The sequence below is a fragment of the Acanthochromis polyacanthus genome, chromosome 16 (assembly GCF_021347895.1).
Source record: "Acanthochromis polyacanthus isolate Apoly-LR-REF ecotype Palm Island chromosome 16, KAUST_Apoly_ChrSc, whole genome shotgun sequence".
Classification (NCBI taxonomy): domain Eukaryota; kingdom Metazoa; phylum Chordata; class Actinopteri; family Pomacentridae; genus Acanthochromis; species Acanthochromis polyacanthus.
Window position 1 is genome coordinate 33,791,526 of NC_067128.1, and position 21,080 is coordinate 33,812,605.

The 21,080-nt window shown below is 37.6% G+C and overlaps 1 protein-coding gene across 1 annotated transcript; it reads left to right on the plus strand.

The window, feature by feature from the left end:
- Positions 1–297: 297 nt before the first annotated feature.
- smyd2b (SET and MYND domain containing 2b) lies at positions 298–21,078 on the plus strand. Its single transcript, XM_051960964.1, has 12 exons — positions 298–580; positions 3,193–3,256; positions 5,824–5,934; positions 6,035–6,095; positions 9,571–9,695; positions 9,777–9,844; positions 10,568–10,670; positions 17,455–17,565; positions 17,758–17,878; positions 18,059–18,233; positions 19,358–19,466; positions 20,734–21,078. Exons 1-12 carry the CDS (start codon positions 411–413, stop codon positions 20,812–20,814), a joined length of 1,299 nt encoding a protein of 432 aa, XP_051816924.1. The 5' UTR covers positions 298–410; the 3' UTR covers positions 20,815–21,078.
- Positions 21,079–21,080: the final 2 nt, after the last annotated feature.

The window sequence follows — 21,080 nt, forward strand, 5'->3', positions numbered from 1 at the left end:
TTAAAGATTTTTAGTGACAAACTCTAATTATTTTTTGAAAAGTATAATACAGTTGATGACAAAATTATTAGCCACCCTATGTAATTTTAGGATTAAAAAAAAACAATTCCCGAGTGCTGTTAAACACATCAAGGAATTTCTATCGCAGCTAGACAAACCTCCAGCGCAAAAACATTTTATTTGAGTTGTGAAATAACTCTATAAAATTCCTTATATTATATTTTGATGCCACTCTGTGCTCGTTAGAAATATTTCTTGGCACATATTGCAGCTCCGTGGGTTCATTCTGTGCTGCTGGATGCCTCTGTGAACTATTATTGGGAGGGTGACGCCCCAACACCACCGGGAGCTGTGGGGCCACATCCCACTGCTCCCTCAGTCCAAAAGAAGACACCCGGGAAGGAGGCACGATGACAGGCAGCATGGAGGGGGTGGAGAGGTTCGACAGTCCGGGAAAGGGACGAGGTCTCCGGGTTACCAGAGCGTTTAAAGTGGGAGAGCTGCTGTTTTCCTGCCCGGCGTATTCCTACGTGCTGTCGGTGAAAGAGAGAGGCTGCTACTGTGAGTTCTGCTTCAACAGGTACTTATTTTTAGCTCCTCATGCTGGGGCAGCTTCACTCTTTTATTCCTCCACTGTGTCAGATGCAGCTTCAGCCGCACACTGATTATTCTGCATTACATTTGATTAATTTCTCCCTGTGTATAGAGGCTCTTTCTTTCTCTGTTTACCCAACTAGACTATCATGGTTGAATTGGAACCTTTAAAGCTCTTTGTCCTGTCCATTAAATCTATTCTAGTTCTGCCTGTGCCTCATCCCTCTGAATGCTGATTCATATAGCTTCTGTCACATGTTTGCATACCTTCTACTGGAGAATATAAATGGCACCGTAATTATATTCTCTGTTAACTGGATATGCACACTGTGAAAAAGAATAAAATAAATCCATAAAAAGACTGAAAATCAGGAAACAAGGTTGCCAGAAAAAAAATACAAAGTAGTGGAATTCTTTAATGCCAAAATATTGTAAAAGCCGAGTAAATAACATATCTGAATGATTCTTTTAGCTGATTTACACACAATAAACAGTATAATTATACAGTCATGCATACGTTTTTCAATTTTTTTACAATGTTAATTGATTTTTTTCTGCAATTTTATTAGACTCATCTGTAATTTAAGAAAAGCAGCAAAAATCTATAAAAAAAAATCTGCAAATGAAAAATAATTAGATTTTTGGGCTGATTTAAATACAGTAAAAATAGTGTCATTTTACCACCAAACCTTTTTAAAAGAACATATTCCCATTTGTAAAAATACAGATTTTTAATGTGGACATTATGCACAGGCCTGTTTTTTATTCATTCATTCATTTTTACAGTAATAAACATCTAGTAAAACCTGTGATTTAACTACATATTATCTGCGTTTTAACAAAGCAGAAGAAATCTGTCTAAGAATTTTTCAGTCTTTAATAAACATTATTTTTTATTCAAATAACAGCAAATATATGTCAAATAGTTCTATTTTTGACTGATTCAAAGAGTACAAATAGTGTAATTTTACAGTCAAATGTTATCAAAACACGATTACCAATTGTAAAAATACAGATTTTCGTGTTGTCATTATTTACAGTTTTGTCCTTCATTATTTTAGGGTGAACCTGTAAATTCTTGCTTTTTAAAAAATTAGTTTTACCAAAAGCTTTTCCATCCAACACGCCTCTTCCATTCATTCAGGAAGCCATTCAGCTCTGCCATATCTCATCCTCGTCCTGCCTGGATGTCATCAAAGTTTCTGGTATTATTACCACATGCCATGGTGACGTTGACAGCATTGTCTGCTGTCGTTTGTTACGCTGTAGCCCAGGAGGCACTGGCACTGACACAACAGGTGGTCCTGCTGCTTAAGTAAGCACTGAGAGCAGCAATGTGACATGAAATGTCATCACACTTGTTGCAGCGATTCACATTTGTTACACTCTCCTTTAATGTTTTAACTACTGTACACATAAACTTGCAGTGGCGTGCAAGTAGCTGAAGTCTATTTGTGACGGTACCGTGAGGGTCATTGTGGATTTATGGTGAAGCTGCTGAGTTTGAAAGCTTTAAATAGCATTTAAAGTAAAGCTGGCACGAGTTAAGATAAATCAGTTTTATTAACGACGCCTGACATACACGTCAGCTGGGTTACTGCATTCGCTTCGGTATCTGGCTGGCTGGGTAAGTATGTATGTGTGTGTGTATGTCCGTTCAGATATCTCTACAGGTGCTGAAGTCAGGATAATCAAACTTGGCACTGAAGATCGGTCTTAGGTCCCCTGCTCAGTTGTGGAGTTAGAGGTCTGGGCGTGGTTCCGCCATCTGCTGAGGCCTGGTCTTGTTTACACTACTGTTCAAAAGTTTGGGGTCACTTAGAAATGTCTTTATTTTTTGAAAGAGAAGCAGTTTTTTTCAATGCAGATAACATTAAATGAATCAGAAATCCAACAAGTTGCTGCCAACAAGATCATTTTTAGGTCTGTTGATTGTGTTGTATCTACTCTCAAATGTATGTCACTTTGGATAAAAGCATCTGCGAAATGAAATTATGGAATTGTAGACAAAAATCAGACATCAAACCTAACATTTAATCAGAAAGTAATGAAGTTGTATTCCAAAGCAACATGGGTCTGTGTTCCTGGTGACATGTCCAGCTTGACACAGACCTACTTCGAAAAATTTTAAATGAATCATTGTGGTGAACGTCAGAGAGTTTCAGAGCGACATGCTTACCCACTGCCCTCCCCAACCTCTGAACAGCCTACTTGGACTTGACAAGAATCAGTCTCAGAATCACAGGGGTCGACTTTTGGATTGCTTTACTGTTTCAGTGCTTTAGAAAGACAGCTGGGCCTTCATAAGGTCAGCTCTATTAATACCACAGAAAGTTTTAAAGCCCCTCATTGCTATCAGTTACGGCAGGGCGCTAGCAACTGCTGCTCCTTGTCTCGGAGTTATGGAGCAGGATGCTTAAATGTCGATTTCACAAGACGTGTCTGTGGTGTTCAGAGGGATGCTCGGCATGCGGATCGATGTCCAATGAACTCTGATGTGTGATGTTTAAGTGTGGTTTCTTTATGTGCAATGATGTGTGATTGACTTTCACTAGCTTCTTGGCATACATAAGGTAATGGCATTTGTTTTTGTCATAGGAAAGAGGGCTTGGCAAGATGTGGGAAGTGCAAGAAAGCCTTCTACTGCAATGCAAAATGCCAGGTAGGAAACACGGGAACACAATGACTCCTGTAAAAGAACTGTTATATTGTATTTACAACAGCTGCTGTGTGTATGCAGCTGTATTAGTTAAATATCGCAGCAGTAATGATATGGGTTGAGACGACGTTTGGCCAAGAACTTCATGCTTCCAACAGGTTAAATTCTCATGACACTGGTGCTCAAGTTCTTGTCCAGCAGATCAAATGTCCTTTCAGTTCATAATATTATACCCCTAAAAACCATCCACTTGCTTCTTGTCCCTTAGCATGGGCCTCACAGTGCAGCTAATTCTAAGTGAGTTTTTAAAGGTTCCATACAGTGAAAATCCATTCTTACTGTGTTTTGTGTTTGTTATACGCTGTAAAGAAAAAGCTTGTTGGATATGGAAATCTTTTCTCCTTAAGCCCCTTCACAGTCAGATAGCCTCCAAGCTAATCAACCAGCAATCGTTTTACCGAACTACTGTGTTCCAACTAAAGAGCCACTCGTAGCTCAAACTTTGTACCCCCTGCTTCCAGGTGTTCAGAATGAGCAGCTGTGAACTCATGAATGTCTGAGTCAAGAGCAAAGCATGCCAAATGTTGTGCTTTAGTGTAGTCTAAGCATGGCCAGCCGTACTCTCTCTGCTTACATACGCTGCATTTTAGCAGCTAGATTCTCTGTAAAGCTGTTCTCATTTACATTTGTTTTTGTTTCTGTTGTCAGACAATGAACACATATAAATTATGACTGAAACACAAGCTGTTAAGACTACAGTACATGCGAACCAGCAGTCACCTTACATTAATTTACAAGCAGCTGGCAATCACAGACACAGAGAGAGTTTCCTTCCTGAAGGAGAAATGAAGAGTTCATTTGCAAAAACAGGTAACTCCATTTTCAGAAAACTTATTTTTTTTATTCTTTACTTGAGATAATAATAACACTAATAATTAATTTTTTCTCTATTTTGTCATGTATTTTTCTACTGAGTCAAAGCCACGCAACTTCAGTTTGATTGATATTATGTCAAGTAAACAATAAAAAAATAGTTTTCTGAAAATTTATCAAAACGGAGTTATCTGTTTTTGCAAATAAACTCTTCGTATATTGTGTTATGTCTTTGTAAATTCAACTTTTTGAGGTTCTTGATTCTTCATTCTTCAAATGGACAACAGCAGCTTATTTCAAAGCTACAAACAGTAAAACAGCTCGTTTTGACTAAAACCAAGGGTTGTACAGTCATGGTGGAATGGACTGTCTTGGTTGACACATTTCAGAGAGACATGAGACTTCCAGTTATTTGCTGAAAGGGGACACGATATGGGACCTTTAATGTTCAGTCTAACAATGTGGAGTTGACACAAAAAAGCTGAGTCTAAGTTGACATAAAACAGCAACTTTAGAGTGTTTAGATTAAACATGTTCTCTCTTCTCACACCACAAGGTCAAACTCTACCTTTTACAAATAGCAAGTAGTACGTTTATTCTGTGTTACTCATGTGTCCTTTACTGGTCTGCACAAACCACAGCAGGTTTAACATTGTGCCACTTTAAAATGCATTTTAATTTGATGCCATTATAAGTGACCATGAGTTCAGTAATATGCATAGAAGAGGAGATTAAGGATGGCACTTTGCTTGATGTGTCTTGCATCAACAACATCTTGGGTGAGTTTGGATCTCTGCAGAGTTTTCATGTCAGTTTGAAAAAAGCTCTGTGTGCTACAGTTGACCTTCGACTCCAAAAACATGCAGTTCAGCTAAACTTACGTCTACAAATGATCATTGGTTGTTGTATGCAGTTCTATGTGTATGAAATGCTGTATTATAGTAAATGTATAAACAGTGTGCTTCATAGACAGATTACTGTGCTGTCTGTGAATGGGCCAGTTTACGTAAGCTGGGGGTAAAAGGGCGAGGGTAACATTAGATTAGCACAGTGTGAACATTCCAGGGTGCTGCTTAACTCTACAGATGGTAGGGTTGCTTAAGAGTTGCCAACTGTTCAGTCTTCCGTTGGGGTGAGACATAAACTGTCAATAGTTGTGTCTGTTGAAGATTCTCACATTTCAATTAGCATTAAACTTAAGGTTTATATATATTTACATATATGTACCGATAAGGCAGGCTCATTTGTCTCTTGAAACCATAAGCTGCAAAATTTAATTTTCTTCTTTTCGATAGTCCTACCGTTCAAAAGTTTGGGGTCACTTAGAAATGTCCTTATTTTTTAAAGAGAAGCAGCTCTTCAATAAAGATAACATGAAATTAACCGGAAATCCAGTCTAGACATTGTTAATGTGGTAAATGACTATTCTAGCTGGAAACAGCTGATTTTTAATGAAATATCTCCATAGGGTTACAGAGGAACATTTCCAGCAACCATCACTCCTGTGTTCTAATGCTACATTGTGTTAGCTAATGGTGTTGAAAGGCTCATTGATGATTAGAAAACCCTTGTGCAGTTATGTTAGCACATGGATAAAAGTGTGAGCTTTCCTGGAAAACATGAAATTGTCTGGGTGACCCCAGACTTTTGAATGGTAGTGTAAGCTATTATATTGTTTCTGTATATTTGTGGTGTAGAAAGGGGATTGGCCCATGCACAAGCTGGAGTGTTCAGCAATGCTTGCGTTTGGAGAGAACTGGTGTCCGTCTGAGATGAGTCGCCTGGTGGCCCGGATCCTCGCCAAGAAGGTCGGTCACATAATAAAACTCTTCGTATTTCTGGAATTTTGTCTGCCATGCGCTGTGGTTCATGAAGGTCATTTGTCTCAATTATGCCTCTTCACCGCAGAAAACGCAGAAAGAAAGATGTGCGTCTGAGAAGATCTTACTCATTGGAGAGATGCAATCACGTGAGTAACAGATACCATACGGGCATTAAAGCATAATTTTTGATTACATGTTGGCTTTTATGAACCTTATTTGGAAGGCGTCTGTGAAGATTCATCATAAAGACATTATAAAGTTCGTGCTTCAGTCCTACGTGTCCTTAAATACCCCAGAAACAGCACGTTGAGATCATCCATCCATCTATCCATCCATTATCTATACACCGCTTGATCCTCTGTAGGGTCTCGGAGGGCTAGAGTCTATCCCAGCAGACTTAGCCTGAAGGCAGGGGACACACAGGGCTACATAGAGACAAACAGTCATCATCACATTCACACCTATGGACAATTTAGAGTTACCAATTAACCTCAACATGTTTTTGGACTGTGAGAGGAAGCTGGAGAAAACCCACGCATTCACAGGGAGAACATGCAAACTCTATGCAGAAAGATCCCTTGAAGGCAAGGACGTGAACTGGGGATTTTCTAGCTGCAAGGCAAAAGTTCTAAACCACCAAGCCTCACCAAGCTGGGGGGTGAAGCACTTACAACAACATCTATATATATCCTATAGATGTGGGTCAAATGGTGTTCAGACAACATAAGTGTAAGCACTTGAATGGGAAGCAGGGGCACTTTGGCCTCTTTAGCACACAGTGCTGACCTGTCAACTTGGTGTGGGATCGAGTTTTATTAAGAGAGCTCATAGCTGTGGTTCACTCCAAAATCAGAAAACATATTACCTAACATGTTCTGACGTTAGAAATAAAAATCTAGCACACATGGCTTTATAGTGTGTGGGGAAAGTGGCATAAAAACCGAAGTCAAGGCAATTTTGTGAATGGCAAAAGGTTACTATTTTACCAGTCTACTTCATATGTGGAGAAAAACCCCCAAAAAGGCTTGTATAAAGCCTTTTGTGGCTCCAGAGGGAGACACACAGAACCTGTTAAATGCCTCAAGTGGAATCACACATGTACGCATCGATTGAAACTGAAGACTAAAAGTTTGAAAACGGCAAAAGAAAAAATCTGTGGGTGTAGAGCGCTCCTCATCTCTGCTTGTGGCTAGCAGCTCCAGGCTATGTTAGCTGCTACTAGCATCACACACCTGCAACCCGACTCTCAGTGAAGTCGGAAAAAAAAGACATCACATAAACGTTGTGTAGCATTTTCCAACCAGCACGGTTTTGTCAGTGTGTCTGTGCTTGTGTTCGATCATGTGCGCACCTGACAACATCAGCTTGTCTGTAGAATGCTGAGTCTCTATTAGTGTGTGAGGATAAACTGACTGCAGTGTCAGAGATCAGCGGTAAGACGCACACAGACAGTCTGGTGATGAAATGTGATTCTGTCCTGGCACAGCTGGAGTTATGAAGGAAGGTTGGCTGTTGATTCCCTGTCAGTTTACAGCAATAGGAGATTAACTGTATAAACCAAGAGGAGACCTTGTCCAAAACAACAATCAGGAGTCAAATTCAGAGTAGGTAAAGTGGATCCTGTTAGATATGAGTTAGGCAGTCCATTGTTCTGATAGGGCAGTTGTCCTTTTCTTTAAAAGACAAATATACAGCTGTAAAATTAAGGAATTAAGTAAGTCTACCCTAGTTTTCAATGTCACACGGGGAGGATTCTTCTTCAGATGACCAGGGTGGACAAAACATTCAGTCACAAGGAACTGAATAATACAGTATTTTACTTTATGATCGAAATGACAAGTCAGACAAAAAAGCAAGATAAATATTACAAAAATTAGACAAAAGCAAGAAACAAAACCACCACAAAATCGACAAACAATACAAGCGAGACAAAATGACAATGCACAAAACACTGAATAAAGCGAAACACAAATTGACAAAAATAAGACAAAAAACACAAGCAAGACAAAATGGAAACACAAAATGACAAAAACATGAGACAAACATCAAAAGTCAGACAAAAACAACAAAAACAGGACACAATATGACAAAAATGAACAATCTAATATTTTACTTTATGATCAAAACAACTTGTCATAGTGTAGAACTTATTTTAAATTTACAGTTTTACAGTTTCACACTTTGCAGCTCATGTCTTCTTTGTAATTTTTAACTCGTTACAAAGTCGTCCTACGGGCTGGATTGGACCCTCTGACGGGTCAGTTTTGGCCCGCGGGCCACATGTTTGACATTCCTGTGTTACTGGCTTGTGATTTAGGGAGCTTGGAAGCCGAGTCGACACCTTGGACTCTTTTGTCATGTTCCTCAAATGGTTCCTGTGAGCAGTTTTTGAAGTGTGGCGAGTTCATTGTCATGGTACTTCATTTTTGCTTAAAGCTGCTGTCCGGAGTTTGAATCGCAGCGTCTCCCAAAACACTGGTGGTCCCACCCTCCCTCCCTCTGATTTCGCCCCTTTATTTGTGCACGCGCGCAGTACATGAGAGGAGTGCCCGGAGTGCTGCAGCATCTTGTCTGTTTTGCTGTTTTCCCCATTTAGTAAATAATAAAGGAATTACGTTAGAATGCTGTATTGAGTCTAACTTGTCCTAATACCAAAATAACATGACTCTGCTAGGACGAACTAGTAAAGTTTCAATATGTGATTACACTCGTGTATCCCTCTCGATGACGTTGTTTATCAAACTTAGTGCATTTACATGTGTATATGTGTTACATTGTTTATTTATTTCTATCTAGAGTTCAGAATTGCATGCATAAATTGAAAACAAACGGAAACTCTGGACAGCAGCTTTAAGGCAGAGTCGCCACTTTGGTCGCTATCTGACCTCTTAAAGGCATTATGGAGGATTTTTTTTTTGTTTAATTTGTCTGATTCACATAAAATGAATATACTGACCTTTAGTGGACTTGTATGTATGGTTTGTAAAAAAATTAAACATTAAAAAAATTAACTGTGGACATGGCAGGACCTGAAAAACATCAGCCAATCAACGCGCTCGGACCGAGGCGTTTGGTTTGCTCCCTTTCCTGTCAATCAAAAATCTTCCGGCTCAGGACTAGTTACGTAGATTACGTACGCCTTGGACTTACGTGTTTTCTGTATGTGTTGCTTTGGTATAGCTTCGTAGTTAGCTGGCGACTTGTTTTGCTCATCTTTTTTGACATAATGACAGATAAAGATCCAGGGGGACCCAGCCGTAAAAGACAACTTCACGAGTCCTATGTAAGTTTCTGGAGGGGGGTGTTTCTTTGTAAATGTTAAGAGGGGGGAGGTTAGAGGGGGGTGAGGGAGAGGTTGTACGTGCGCATGCGCATGCTACGTTCAAAGTCGTAGGAAATTAAATCTCCTCTAATGCCTTTAACTCTCTGAAACACCAAACAAACCAGCAGACTTAAAAGGCATGTTTTTAAAATCACCAGAATCCTTCCATTTATCAAAGCCAGAAACTGTAAAACAGGAAAACCTAGTGAGCCATTCTGTCAGAAAACAGCCAAACCTAAGCCTAAAAATGTGACTTTTCTCAGTAAAATCATGATCCTGTGTCTCTGTTACTGCAACAGACGCAGAAGACGAAGATAATGAGAAGAGACAGATGAGTGAAGCAGACATCGCAGGAATGCATCGCTTTTACTCCAAACATCTGGAGGTGCCCGAACACAAAGACCTGCTCACACTCTTCTCTCAGGTAGCACACACAGAAATAGCGAAATAACAAAGATCCCAGATGTTTCCTCCTCTTCATTCCTGTTTTTGCTTCATCCAACAGGTTGCCTGCAACGGTTTCACAATAGAGGATGATGAGCTCTCCCACATGGGTACTGCAGTCTACCCAGAGTAAGAAGGAACTCCTGCACGCATGCTTATGAACACACTTTGTATTAGTGAAGCACTGTTTCTGCAGCTCATGTAAAGGCACGGTATGTTACGCAACGCACTCTTCCCACCTGATTCTGTTATGGTTTTTAGCATCTCAGTGTTTTGGATTCTTCAGATATCTGTTAATTTTCATTTGGAACATTGGTAATTTGCTTAGGATTGCAATCACTGATCTTAGGAAATCACACAGGAGAAAGAATCAGTAACAAAAACCTATCCACACACGGCACATTGCAAAGGAAAACCATGTGTTCTGCCTGCCACAGTTAGCAGGATTTGGGTTTTGATTGCAGAGAATGTCCAAAGATGCGTTATTGTAGTATCCACCAAGACAACAGTTCTTGTCCAGCTGGTGGTAAAATCTGCCCCCTGCTGTGGCCCAGGCTATTATAAGTCTTAAATTTGGCTCCATGAAGGTGATTTCGCCCTCTCAGCTCTTTGTTGAGCTATTTCCAGCATGCCACCCAGGTAACAACAAGGTCGCAAACATATTTCAGGGACACTCAACACTCCTCCGTAGCACGTTGCTAATACCACTTAAAAATAAAGCGGTTATGTCATTGCTATGAGCAATAATCAGTGCTACTACTCCCACCTTATCCATTGTAAGAAAGGGAAAGCGGAGAGTGTTATTTTTGTTCTAATCTCTGACTCTCTCTTGGCATCTGTCTCTCCCCACAGTGTGGCACTAATAAACCACAGCTGTCTTCCCAGCGTCATAGTCACATATAAGGGGACGTCGGCTGAGATCCGGGCGGTGCAGGACATGAAACCTGGAGATGAAGTGAGGAAAACAGACAGCTGCCATTAGAGGGTGCCGGGTCTTGTTCGCTTTTTGTTTTTTTTGTTTTTTTTATTTTCAGTGTGTGTGGAGGATGGAGCTGCGTTTCCTATGTTAGAAAAGCACATTTTAATCATATTTGGTGAGCCTGGAACCACATTTTAAACAAGAAAAGCACTCAGAAAGCGCAGTATTCCTCCAAGGCTGCTCAGTCGTATATTTTCAGACAGATCAAATCTTTAACCCTCGTGTTGTCCCCATTTACAGGGCACCAGAAAATATTTTTTCCTTGTCTCAGAAAAAAAAACAAAAATTCAGCAAAAAATTCCCAAAATTTCAGAAAATTTGCAAAACCTTCAGGAAGAAAATTCCGATAATTCCTTAAAAGTTATATTTTTAAAAAATCCCCCAAATTTTAGAAGAAAAATCTTCTAAATATTTTCAAAAAAAGAGTAAAAAACTTCCAAAAGAATCATAAAATATCGAAAGTGATTACATATATATCAGTAAAACTTCTATTTTCTGTAAGAACATTCATATAAAAATCAATAATGAACAATTTTTTGGGAATGTTTCACTGTTAAATTTTCTTTCTTCCACATTTTCAAACTAAAACGGGTCAGTTTTGACCTGCAGGACAACTTTCATGGAATCATGCAGTTAAAAATGTGAAGAATAAGAATGAAGATTAAAAGTTAGAAATTAAAAATCAATAAATTATAGAATTAAGGTGTGAAAGATGACATCGCACCAAAGACGTACACAGTTAAAATGAAACTAAAACAAGAGAGAACATATAAAACACCAGAAAACACTCAGAGCCCAGTACTCCTTCAAGGCTGCTCAGTCATATCAATTCCAGCTGATGAAATCTTTACGCAATTTGTCTTTGGACAAAATTCATGATGATTCTTTTTTTCAAAGAAAACTGCTCTATATTGTTTTTCACTGCCTACTTTACATTATTTCATCATATGGCATTTTTTTTACATAGTATACTATGTTTTTTTTTGATAAAATTCATAATGATTCTTTTTTTCAAAGAAAACTGCTCCATAGTGTTTTTCACGGCCTACTCTACATTATTTCATCATATGGCATGTTTTTACGACATGTTGAAAAAATCACATTTTTTTCGACATAGTATACTATGGTGTTTTTTTTTTGGACAAAATTCATGATGATTATTTTTTTCAAAGAAAACCACTCCATAGTGTTTTTCATGGCCTACCTTACATTATGTCATAATATTGCATGATTCTTTTAAATACTTTGTTTTTCAGCTTTATTTGGACAGTTGTAGTGCAGGCAGACAGAAAATGGGGGAGTACATGCAGCAAACAGCCGCCAACAGGAATTGAACCCAGGCCACTGCATCAGAGACCAGCCCCTGTACGTGGGTCCCCTGCTTATCCTGTTGAGCTATACAGGCATCCCCCATATGGCATGGTTTTATGACATGTTTAAAAAAATCACATTTTTTTTCGATATAGTATACTATGGTTTTTTTTGATAAAATTCATAATGATTATTTTTTTTTCAAAGAAAACTGCTCCATAGTGTTTTTCACGGCCTATTTTACATTATTTCATCATATGGCATGTTTTTACGACATGTTGAAAAAAATCACATTTTTTTCGACATAGTATACTATGGTGTTTTTTTTTTGGACAAAATTCATGATGATTATTTTTTTCAAAGAAAACCACTCCATAGTGTTTTTCATGGCCTACCTTACATTATGTCATAATATTGCATGATTCTTTTAAATACTTTGTTTTTCAGCTCTATTTGGACAGTTGTAGTGCAGGCAGACAGAAAATGGGGGAGCACATGCAGCTGCCAACAGGAATTGAACCCAGGCCACTGCATCAGAGACCAGCCCCTGTATGTGGGTCCCCTGCTTATCCTGTTGAGCTATACAGACATCCTCCATATGGCATGGTTTTATGACATGTTTAAAAAAATCACAATTTTTCACCATGGTATACTATGTTTTTTTTGGACAAAATTCATGATAATTTTTTTTCAAAGAAAACTGCTCTATGGTGTTTTTCATGGCCTACTTTACATTATTTCTTCATATGGCTTGTTTTTACGACATGTTGAAAAAAATCCCATTTTTTTCGATATAGTATACTATGGTGTTTTTTTTGGACAAAATTCATGATGATTCTTTTTTTCAAAGAAAACTGCTCTATATTGTTTTTCACTGCCTACTTTACATTATTTCATCATATGGCATTTTTTTTACATAGTATACTATGGTTTTTTTTGATAAAATTCATAATGATTCTTTTTTTCAAAGAAAACTGCTCCATAGTGTTTTTCATGGTCTACTTTACATTATGTCATAATATGGCATGTTTTTATGACATATTGAAAAAAATCACATTTTTTTTCGATATAGTATACTATGGCGTTTTTTTTTGGACAAAATTCATGATGATTTTTTTTTTCAAAGAAAACTGCTCCATAGTGTTTTTCACGGCCTACTCTACATTATTTCATCATATGGCATGTTTTTATGACATATTGAAAAAAAATCACATTTTTTTTCGATATAGTATACTATGGTGTTTTTTTTTGGACAAAATTCATGATGATTATTTTTTTCAAAGAAAACCACTCCATAGTGTTTTTCATGGCCTACCTTACATTATGTCATAATATTGCATGATTCTTTTAAATACTTTGTTTTTCAGCTTTATTTGGACAGTTGTAGTGCAGGCAGACAGAAAATGGGGGAGCACATGCAGCAAACAGCCGCCAACAGGAATTGAACCCAGGCCACTGCATCAGAGACCAGCCCCTGTACGTGGGTCCCCTGCTTATCCTGTTGAGCTATACAGGCATCCCCCATATGGCATGGTTTTATGACATGTTTAAAAAAATCACAATTTTTCACCATGGTATACTATGTTTTTTTTGGACAAAATTCATGATAATTTTTTTTCAAAGAAAACTGCTCTATGGTGTTTTTCATGGCCTACTTTACATTATTTCTTCATATGGCTTGTTTTTACGACATGTTGAAAAAAATCACATTTTTTTTCGATATAGTATACTATGGTGTTTTTTTTGGACAAAATTCATGATGATTCTTTTTTTCAAAGAAAACTGCTCTATATTGTTTTTCACTGCCTACTTTACATTATTTCATCATATGGCATTTTTTTTTACATAGTATACTATGGTTTTTTTTTGATAAAATTCATAATGATTCTTTTTTTCAAAGAAAACTGCTCCATAGTGTTTTTCATGGTCTACTTTACATTATGTCATAATATGGCATGTTTTTATGACATATTGAAAAAAACACATTTTTTTTTCGATATAGTATACTATGGCGTTTTTTTTTTGGACAAAATTCATGATGAATTTTTTTTTCAAAGAAAACTGCTCCATAGTGTTTTTCACGGCCTACTCTACATTATTTCATCACATGGCATGTTTTTACGAAATGTTGAAAAAAAATCACATTTTTTCAACATAGTATACTAGGTGTTTTTTTGGACAACATTCATGATGATTATTTTTTTCAAAGAAAACCTCTCCATAGTGTTTTTCACGGCCTACCTTACATTATGTCATAATATTGCATGATTCTTTTAAATACTTTGTTTTTCAGCTTTATTTGGATAGTTGTAGTGCAGGCAGACAGTAAACACATGCAGCAAAGAGCTGCCAGCAGGAATTGAACCCAGGCCACTGCATCAGAGACCAGCCCCTGTACGTGGGTCCCCTGCTTATCCTGTTGAGCTATACAGGCATCCCCCATATGGCATGGTTTTATGACATGTTTAAAAAAATCACAATTTTTCACCATGGTATACTATGTTTTTTTTGGACAAAATTCATGATAATTTTTTTTCAAAGAAAACTGCTCTATGGTGTTTTTCATGGCCTACTTTACATTATTTCTTCATATGGCTTGTTTTTACGACATGTTGAAAAAAATCCCATTTTTTTTCGATATAGTATACTATGGTGTTTTTTTTGGACAAAATTCATGATGATTCTTTTTTTCAAAGAAAACTGCTCTATATTGTTTTTCACTGCCTACTTTACATTATTTCATCATATGGCATTTTTTTTACATAGTATACTATGGTTTTTTTTGATAAAATTCATAATGATTCTTTTTTTCAAAGAAAACTGCTCCATAGTGTTTTTCATGGTCTACTTTACATTATGTCATAATATGGCACGTTTTTATGACATATTGAAAAAAACACATTTTTTTTTCGATATAGTATACTATGGCGTTTTTTTTTTGGACAAAATTCATGATGATTTTTTTCTTTCCAAGAAAACTGCTCCATAGTGTTTTTTCCACGGCCTACTTTACATTATTTCATCATATGGCATGTTTTTACGACATGTTGAAAAAATCGCATTTTTTTCCACATACTATACTATGGCGTTTTTTTGGACAAAATTCATGATGATTAGTTTTTTTTCAAAGAAAGCTGCTCTATTAGTGTTTTTCATGGTCTACTTTACATTATGTCATAATATGGCATGTTTTTACGACATGTTGAAAAAAATCACATTTTTTTTTCGATATAGTATACTATGGCGTTTTTTTTTTGGACAAAATTCATGATGAATTTTTTTTTCAAAGAAAACTGCTCCATAGTGTTTTTCACGGCCTACTCTACATTATTTCATCACATGGCATGTTTTTACGAAATGTTGAAAAAAAATCACATTTTTTCGACATAGTATACAAGGTGTTTTTTTGGACAACATTCATGATGATTATTTTTTTCAAAGAAAACCTCTCCATAGTGTTTTTCATGGCCTACCTTACATTATGTCATAATATTGCATGATTCTTTTAAATACTTTGTTTTTCAGCTTTATTTGGACAGTTGTAGTGCAGGCAGACAGTAAACACATGCAGCAAAGAGCTGCCAGCAGGAATCGAACCCAGGCCACTGCATCAGAGACCAGCCCCTGTATGTGGGTCCCCTGCTTATCCTGTTGAACTATACAGGCATCCCCCGTACGACATGGTTTTACGACATGTTTAAAAAATCGCAATTCTTCGACATGGTATTCTATGATGGCGTTTTTTTTGGGCAAAATTCATGATGATTTTTTCTTTCAAAGAAAACTGCTCTATGGTGTTTTTCATGGTCTACTTTACATTATTTCTTCATATGGCATGTTTTTACGACATGTTGAAAAAATTGCATTTTTTTTTGACATAGTATACTATGGTGGTTTTTTTGGACAAAATTCATGATGATTTTTTTCTTTCCAAGAAAACTGCTCCATAGTGTTTTTTCACGGCCTACTTTACATTATTTCATCATATGGCATGTTTTTATGACATGTTGAAAAAATCGCATTTTTTTCCACATACTATACTATGGCGTTTTTTTGGACAAAATTCATGATGATTCGTTTTTTTTCAAAGAAAGCTGCTCTATTAGTGTTTTTCATGGCCTACTTTACATTATTTCATCATATGGCATGTTTTTACGACATGTTGAAAAAATGGCATTCTGACATAGTATACTATGGCGTTATTTTTGGAGGATTTTTGAACTGTTGCTAGTTTTTAATTTTCTTTTTTAAAATCTCATGTACCCCCTGGCATACCTTCAAGTACCCCCAGGGGTACTCGTACCCCCATTTGAGAACCGCTGTACTAAACTATGACGTATTTTTCAGATTTTGGATGACATAGTAAACTATGACGTTTTTGTCAGATTTTGGATGACATAGTAAACTATGACGTTTTTGTCAGATTTTGGATGACATAGTAAACTATGACTTTTTTCCAACATTTTGGAAGATATACTAAACTATGACGTTTTTGTCATATTTGCAACGACATACTAAACTGACTTTTTTTGTCACATTTTGGACGACATACTAGCCTATGACGTTTTTGTCCCATTTTGGACGACATACTAAAGTATGACGTTTCTGTCATATTTTCGACGACATACCATACTGTGAAGTTTTTGTCACATTTTGGACAACATAAGCTGTATCACTGTCAAAATTTAATCATTTGGTCCTTGTGTTATTTCCTTTCCTGAAAATTTCATCCAAATCCTTTAGTCCATTTTTGAATATTGTTGCTTACAGACAGACAGACGTACACTGATCGTCACTGACCTCTGCCTCATTCCTTGGCTTCGTAACTTGTAGAGACTAATTCATGTTTTATAGTGAAATGACACTGTGAAATTTTTACTTCCGTATCGTCCTCCAGTAATATATGGGAATAGATGAAGTGATTGATCCTAATTTAAGAGCTTGATCGAATTTTTTTGCAGAGAGTTACATCTCGAAAGTAGTTAGCTTAGCGTAAAGCCTGCAACCAAACTGAACCAGCTGCTCTGACTCAGGAAGCAAAATCTCCCACCCAATACCTCTAAAAATCAGTCATGAACATCTTGTTTGTTTAAATAATATAAAAACTCTGACCAACAGAGCATACAAGCGTATTTCCCAAAAATGTGTAGCAGTATTTCATATGGTTTATTTTGAAACGACGTGGAGGAGAATATGAATAAGATGCTAACTTAGAGGAAAAGTTACACCGGTACTGATTAAAAGGCATGCACAAAGAATAACTGCACTGCTGCTGCTCCAGGTTAATGATTTGTCAGTGTTTGAAGGCAGCACCTTTGAGGAGGAGTGTTGTGTTGGTGTGTGTGGTTTAAAGGGTTGATGGAGCAACTGATATAATGGTCTTATAGAAACAATCAAGGACAGAGATTTTGTTTTGTTTTGAATCTGTGCCTGTTTTTATGTCTTCTAGGTGCTTATCAGCTACATAGACCTCCTCTATCCAACAGAGGACCGCAACAACAGGCTGAGAGAGTCTTACTACTTCACCTGTGAATGCCAGGAGTGTAAATGCAAATCCAAAGTAAGAACCAGTGAACAGGGAAGAGAGTGAGGACAGGCTAGATGATTATTTTGGTGGGTGCAGTCACAAGAACATTCAAATTTTGGGGTCACTTAGAAATGTCCTTATTTTTGAATCAGAAATCCAGTCTAGACATTGTTAATGTGCAGTGGCGGTTCTAGCCTTATAACTCTTGTGTTCTGTTTCCTTTAGGACAAAGCGAAGTTGAAAGTGCGTAAGCAGAGCGACCCCATCGAGCCGGACGTCATCAACAACATGGTACGCTACGCCAGGAAAACTATCAGAGAGTTCCGGGCACTGAAGCATGTGAAAAATATCCTTTAGTGTCAATAAACGTCATTTTTACAGATTTTTAAAAAAAAAAGATGATTAGGGCACATTGTCTGGTTAGCTGTGCAGTAGCCTTATTTGCAAAAAAACACTCCCAACTCCAGAGTATGCAGTTATATGATCTTCTATCAGCTTGTGTTGATGCAGCCTTGACTTGTGGCACCCCCGAGTGAGCTGCTGGAGATGTGTGAACAGAGCCTGGAGGAAATGGGAGCCGTATTCGATGACGCCAACGTGTACATGCTCCACATGATGTACCAGGCCATGGGGGTTTGTCTCTACATGGAGGACCCAGATGGAGCTGTCAGATACGGCGAGAAGATCCTCCGACCTTACAGGTGCTGACAAGAAACACACGATTGCTGCTACACTTTGTCAAATCCGACGTTACAGATCAGGACTGTCAAACTCCTCTTAGTTCAGGGGCTAAATTCAGCCCAATTTGATCTTTAGTGACCAGTAAAATCACAGCATCATAACCTTTAATTAACCACAACTCCACATTTTCCCATTTGTTTTAGTGCAAAAAAGTACATTCTGAAAGTATTCACATTTATTGAACAATCTTTTTGCAGCACATTGTGAACAACCTGAAAGTTCCTAAGAAAAATAATTGGAATTTGAACAATATTATGCCTCAGTTTATCATTTACACATTACAACTTAAAGATCACAGTTTATCTACAAAGGCACAAAACATTTAGTCATCTGGAACTGAATGATGTAGTATTTTACTTTATCATCCTAACGACAAAAGTAAAAAATAAAAAAGACCAAAACGCCCAACAAAAATTAACGCTGCAAGCGACGTTGGACGGGTCCTTGCATCCTTGCTGGTCAGTGAATCCACACATGTCCACCAGGTGGTGTTGCGACCGAGAGTGTATTTGGGCCCATTGATGTCATCAGGACTGGACTCTGATCACACATGTAAAGTTTCAGGCAGATCGGAGCATGTACAGCTCGTTTTAGGGCTTTTCCTTCCATCCACCAGGTGGCGCTATGACTTTGGCTGTATATCTGCATGTGATCGTCATCAGGGCAGGACTCTGATAATACATGTAAAGTTTCATGCAGACTGGAGCATGTTCAGGGTAGTTACACAGCGTTTATGTTATGGATCCCACTGACCAGCCTTCACTCCCAGCATGCCTCAGTGGGTCTTGGGTGCCGGTTCACTGGTTGTACCTTGGCTGGGGGTTAATCTGACCTGTCACAATGCAAACACCCCACAATATCTGTCATTTTGGAAATGTTCTGACCCGGCTAATACAGACGGGTCCGTTTCAGAGTTGCTCAGATCCTGATGTTGCACATTTTTCTGCTTCTAACTTGTCAACTTCAAGAACTGACTGTTCACTTGTAGCCCAATATATCCCTCTTTCTTGACAATAAATGTTATTCACTCCATCTACCAGTGGTTTCGTAGCTCATCAGTGTAAATAATCTCTGTCCATTACAGCCAGCTGTATCCTCCGTACTCCTTGAACGTGTCCTCCATGTACCTGAAGCTTGGCCGACTGTACATGGGGCTGGAGAGGCACTCAGCCGGCATCAAGGCACTCAAGAAGGTAACGTCACCCATCGAGCTTTTATATCAGACTCTCATACTCCAATATGTCAGCCACACAACACTTTCTAATCAGCGAACATATGGAAATTACTGCAGTGACGTTTTTCAGCACAAATAGCAAAACTTTTTCTCATAGGTCCATTGGAGGATTTCCATTTTCCAACAAAAGTTTTTTTGTAACAAAATTCTGCCTGCTCACATTTTAAATGTCATGTACACTGCTGTTCAAAAGTTTGGGGTCACCTAGATAATTTCATGTTCTCCATGAAAATGTACACTTTAATTCATGTGCTAACAAGGGTTTTCTAATCATCCATTACAGGGTTTCTGCAGGACATTAAAAAGTATTAATAGTCATTAAGTTGATTTTGCAAAAGTTGAGGCCTTAAATGGCATCAAAAATTCTTTCTGCAGTTTTTAAGAAAATATTTGACAATAATAATATAGAATTGTAGACTGCAATTCGTCAGATTTGTGCATCAAACATGCGGAACAATTGTGATAATTGTTCCGGCTGGACGGGTACAATTGCCAAACACTGCATGTTTTTAAAGTGGCCGGAAGGCTGGACCAGGAGGAGGAGAACTGGGAAATATGGTAATGCAAATTTCAGCAAAAATGGCTAGAAAACGTGGATTTCAGAGAATGACTTCAGCCTGTTGGTGGTCAGGGGTAGTTTCCGGATTCAGAAATGGTGAAATGTAGGGGCAGTTTTCACATAGAAATCATATTTTACATAAAAACAAACCTGTGTAATTTGTTGAGTTCACAGTTGTAACATTAAATTATTTACAGTATAGCATTAAAATGGCATCAAATTTGACTGGCTGATTTCTGCAGAAACCGTGCATTAGCCTTTCAACAGCATTAGCTAACACAATGTAGCATTAGAACACAGGAGTGATGGTTGCTGGAAATGTTCCTCTGTACCCCTATGGAGATATTCCATTAAAAATCAGCTGTTTCCAGCTAGAATAGTCATTTACCACATTAGCAATGTCTACACTGGATTTCTGATTCATATAATCTTATCTTCATTGGAAAAAAATGTTTTTCTTTCAAAAATAAGGACATTTCTAAGTGACTCCAAACCTTTGAGCAGTAGTATAAATACAAGATTTCTGCATCAGTTTGTCAAAATGGAGATTTAAACGAGAAAATGTCTCAGCAAAGAGGAAACACCACACATTTTAAATATGCAGGTTCAATAGACTGATGCTTGAAAGCTGCTAATGAGTTTAAATCATATGTTTGTGTGTCCACAGGCGATGGCTATAATGGAGGTGGCTCATGGGAAGGATCACAGCTACCTGACCGAGCTGCGTAAAGAGATGGCACGAAAATGAAGAGAACATGAAAGAAAACGACAGCTGATCCCTATGGACTGCATACACTCATTTGATGAGGAGCTTTACAGAACTGTGGGCACTTTCTTTTTGTTTTAGTACTTAAGTAAAGAGAAACAACATTCTTTTCTTTCCTCCTTTTTTTTTTTTTTGCAAAATTTTATGCAAATAATTTATTTTTGGAGGTTTAACTTTTTACATCAGTGTTGCAAAAAAACTGTTGAAAAGATAATTTTGTAACAAGCAAGATTTTAATGATAATAAAC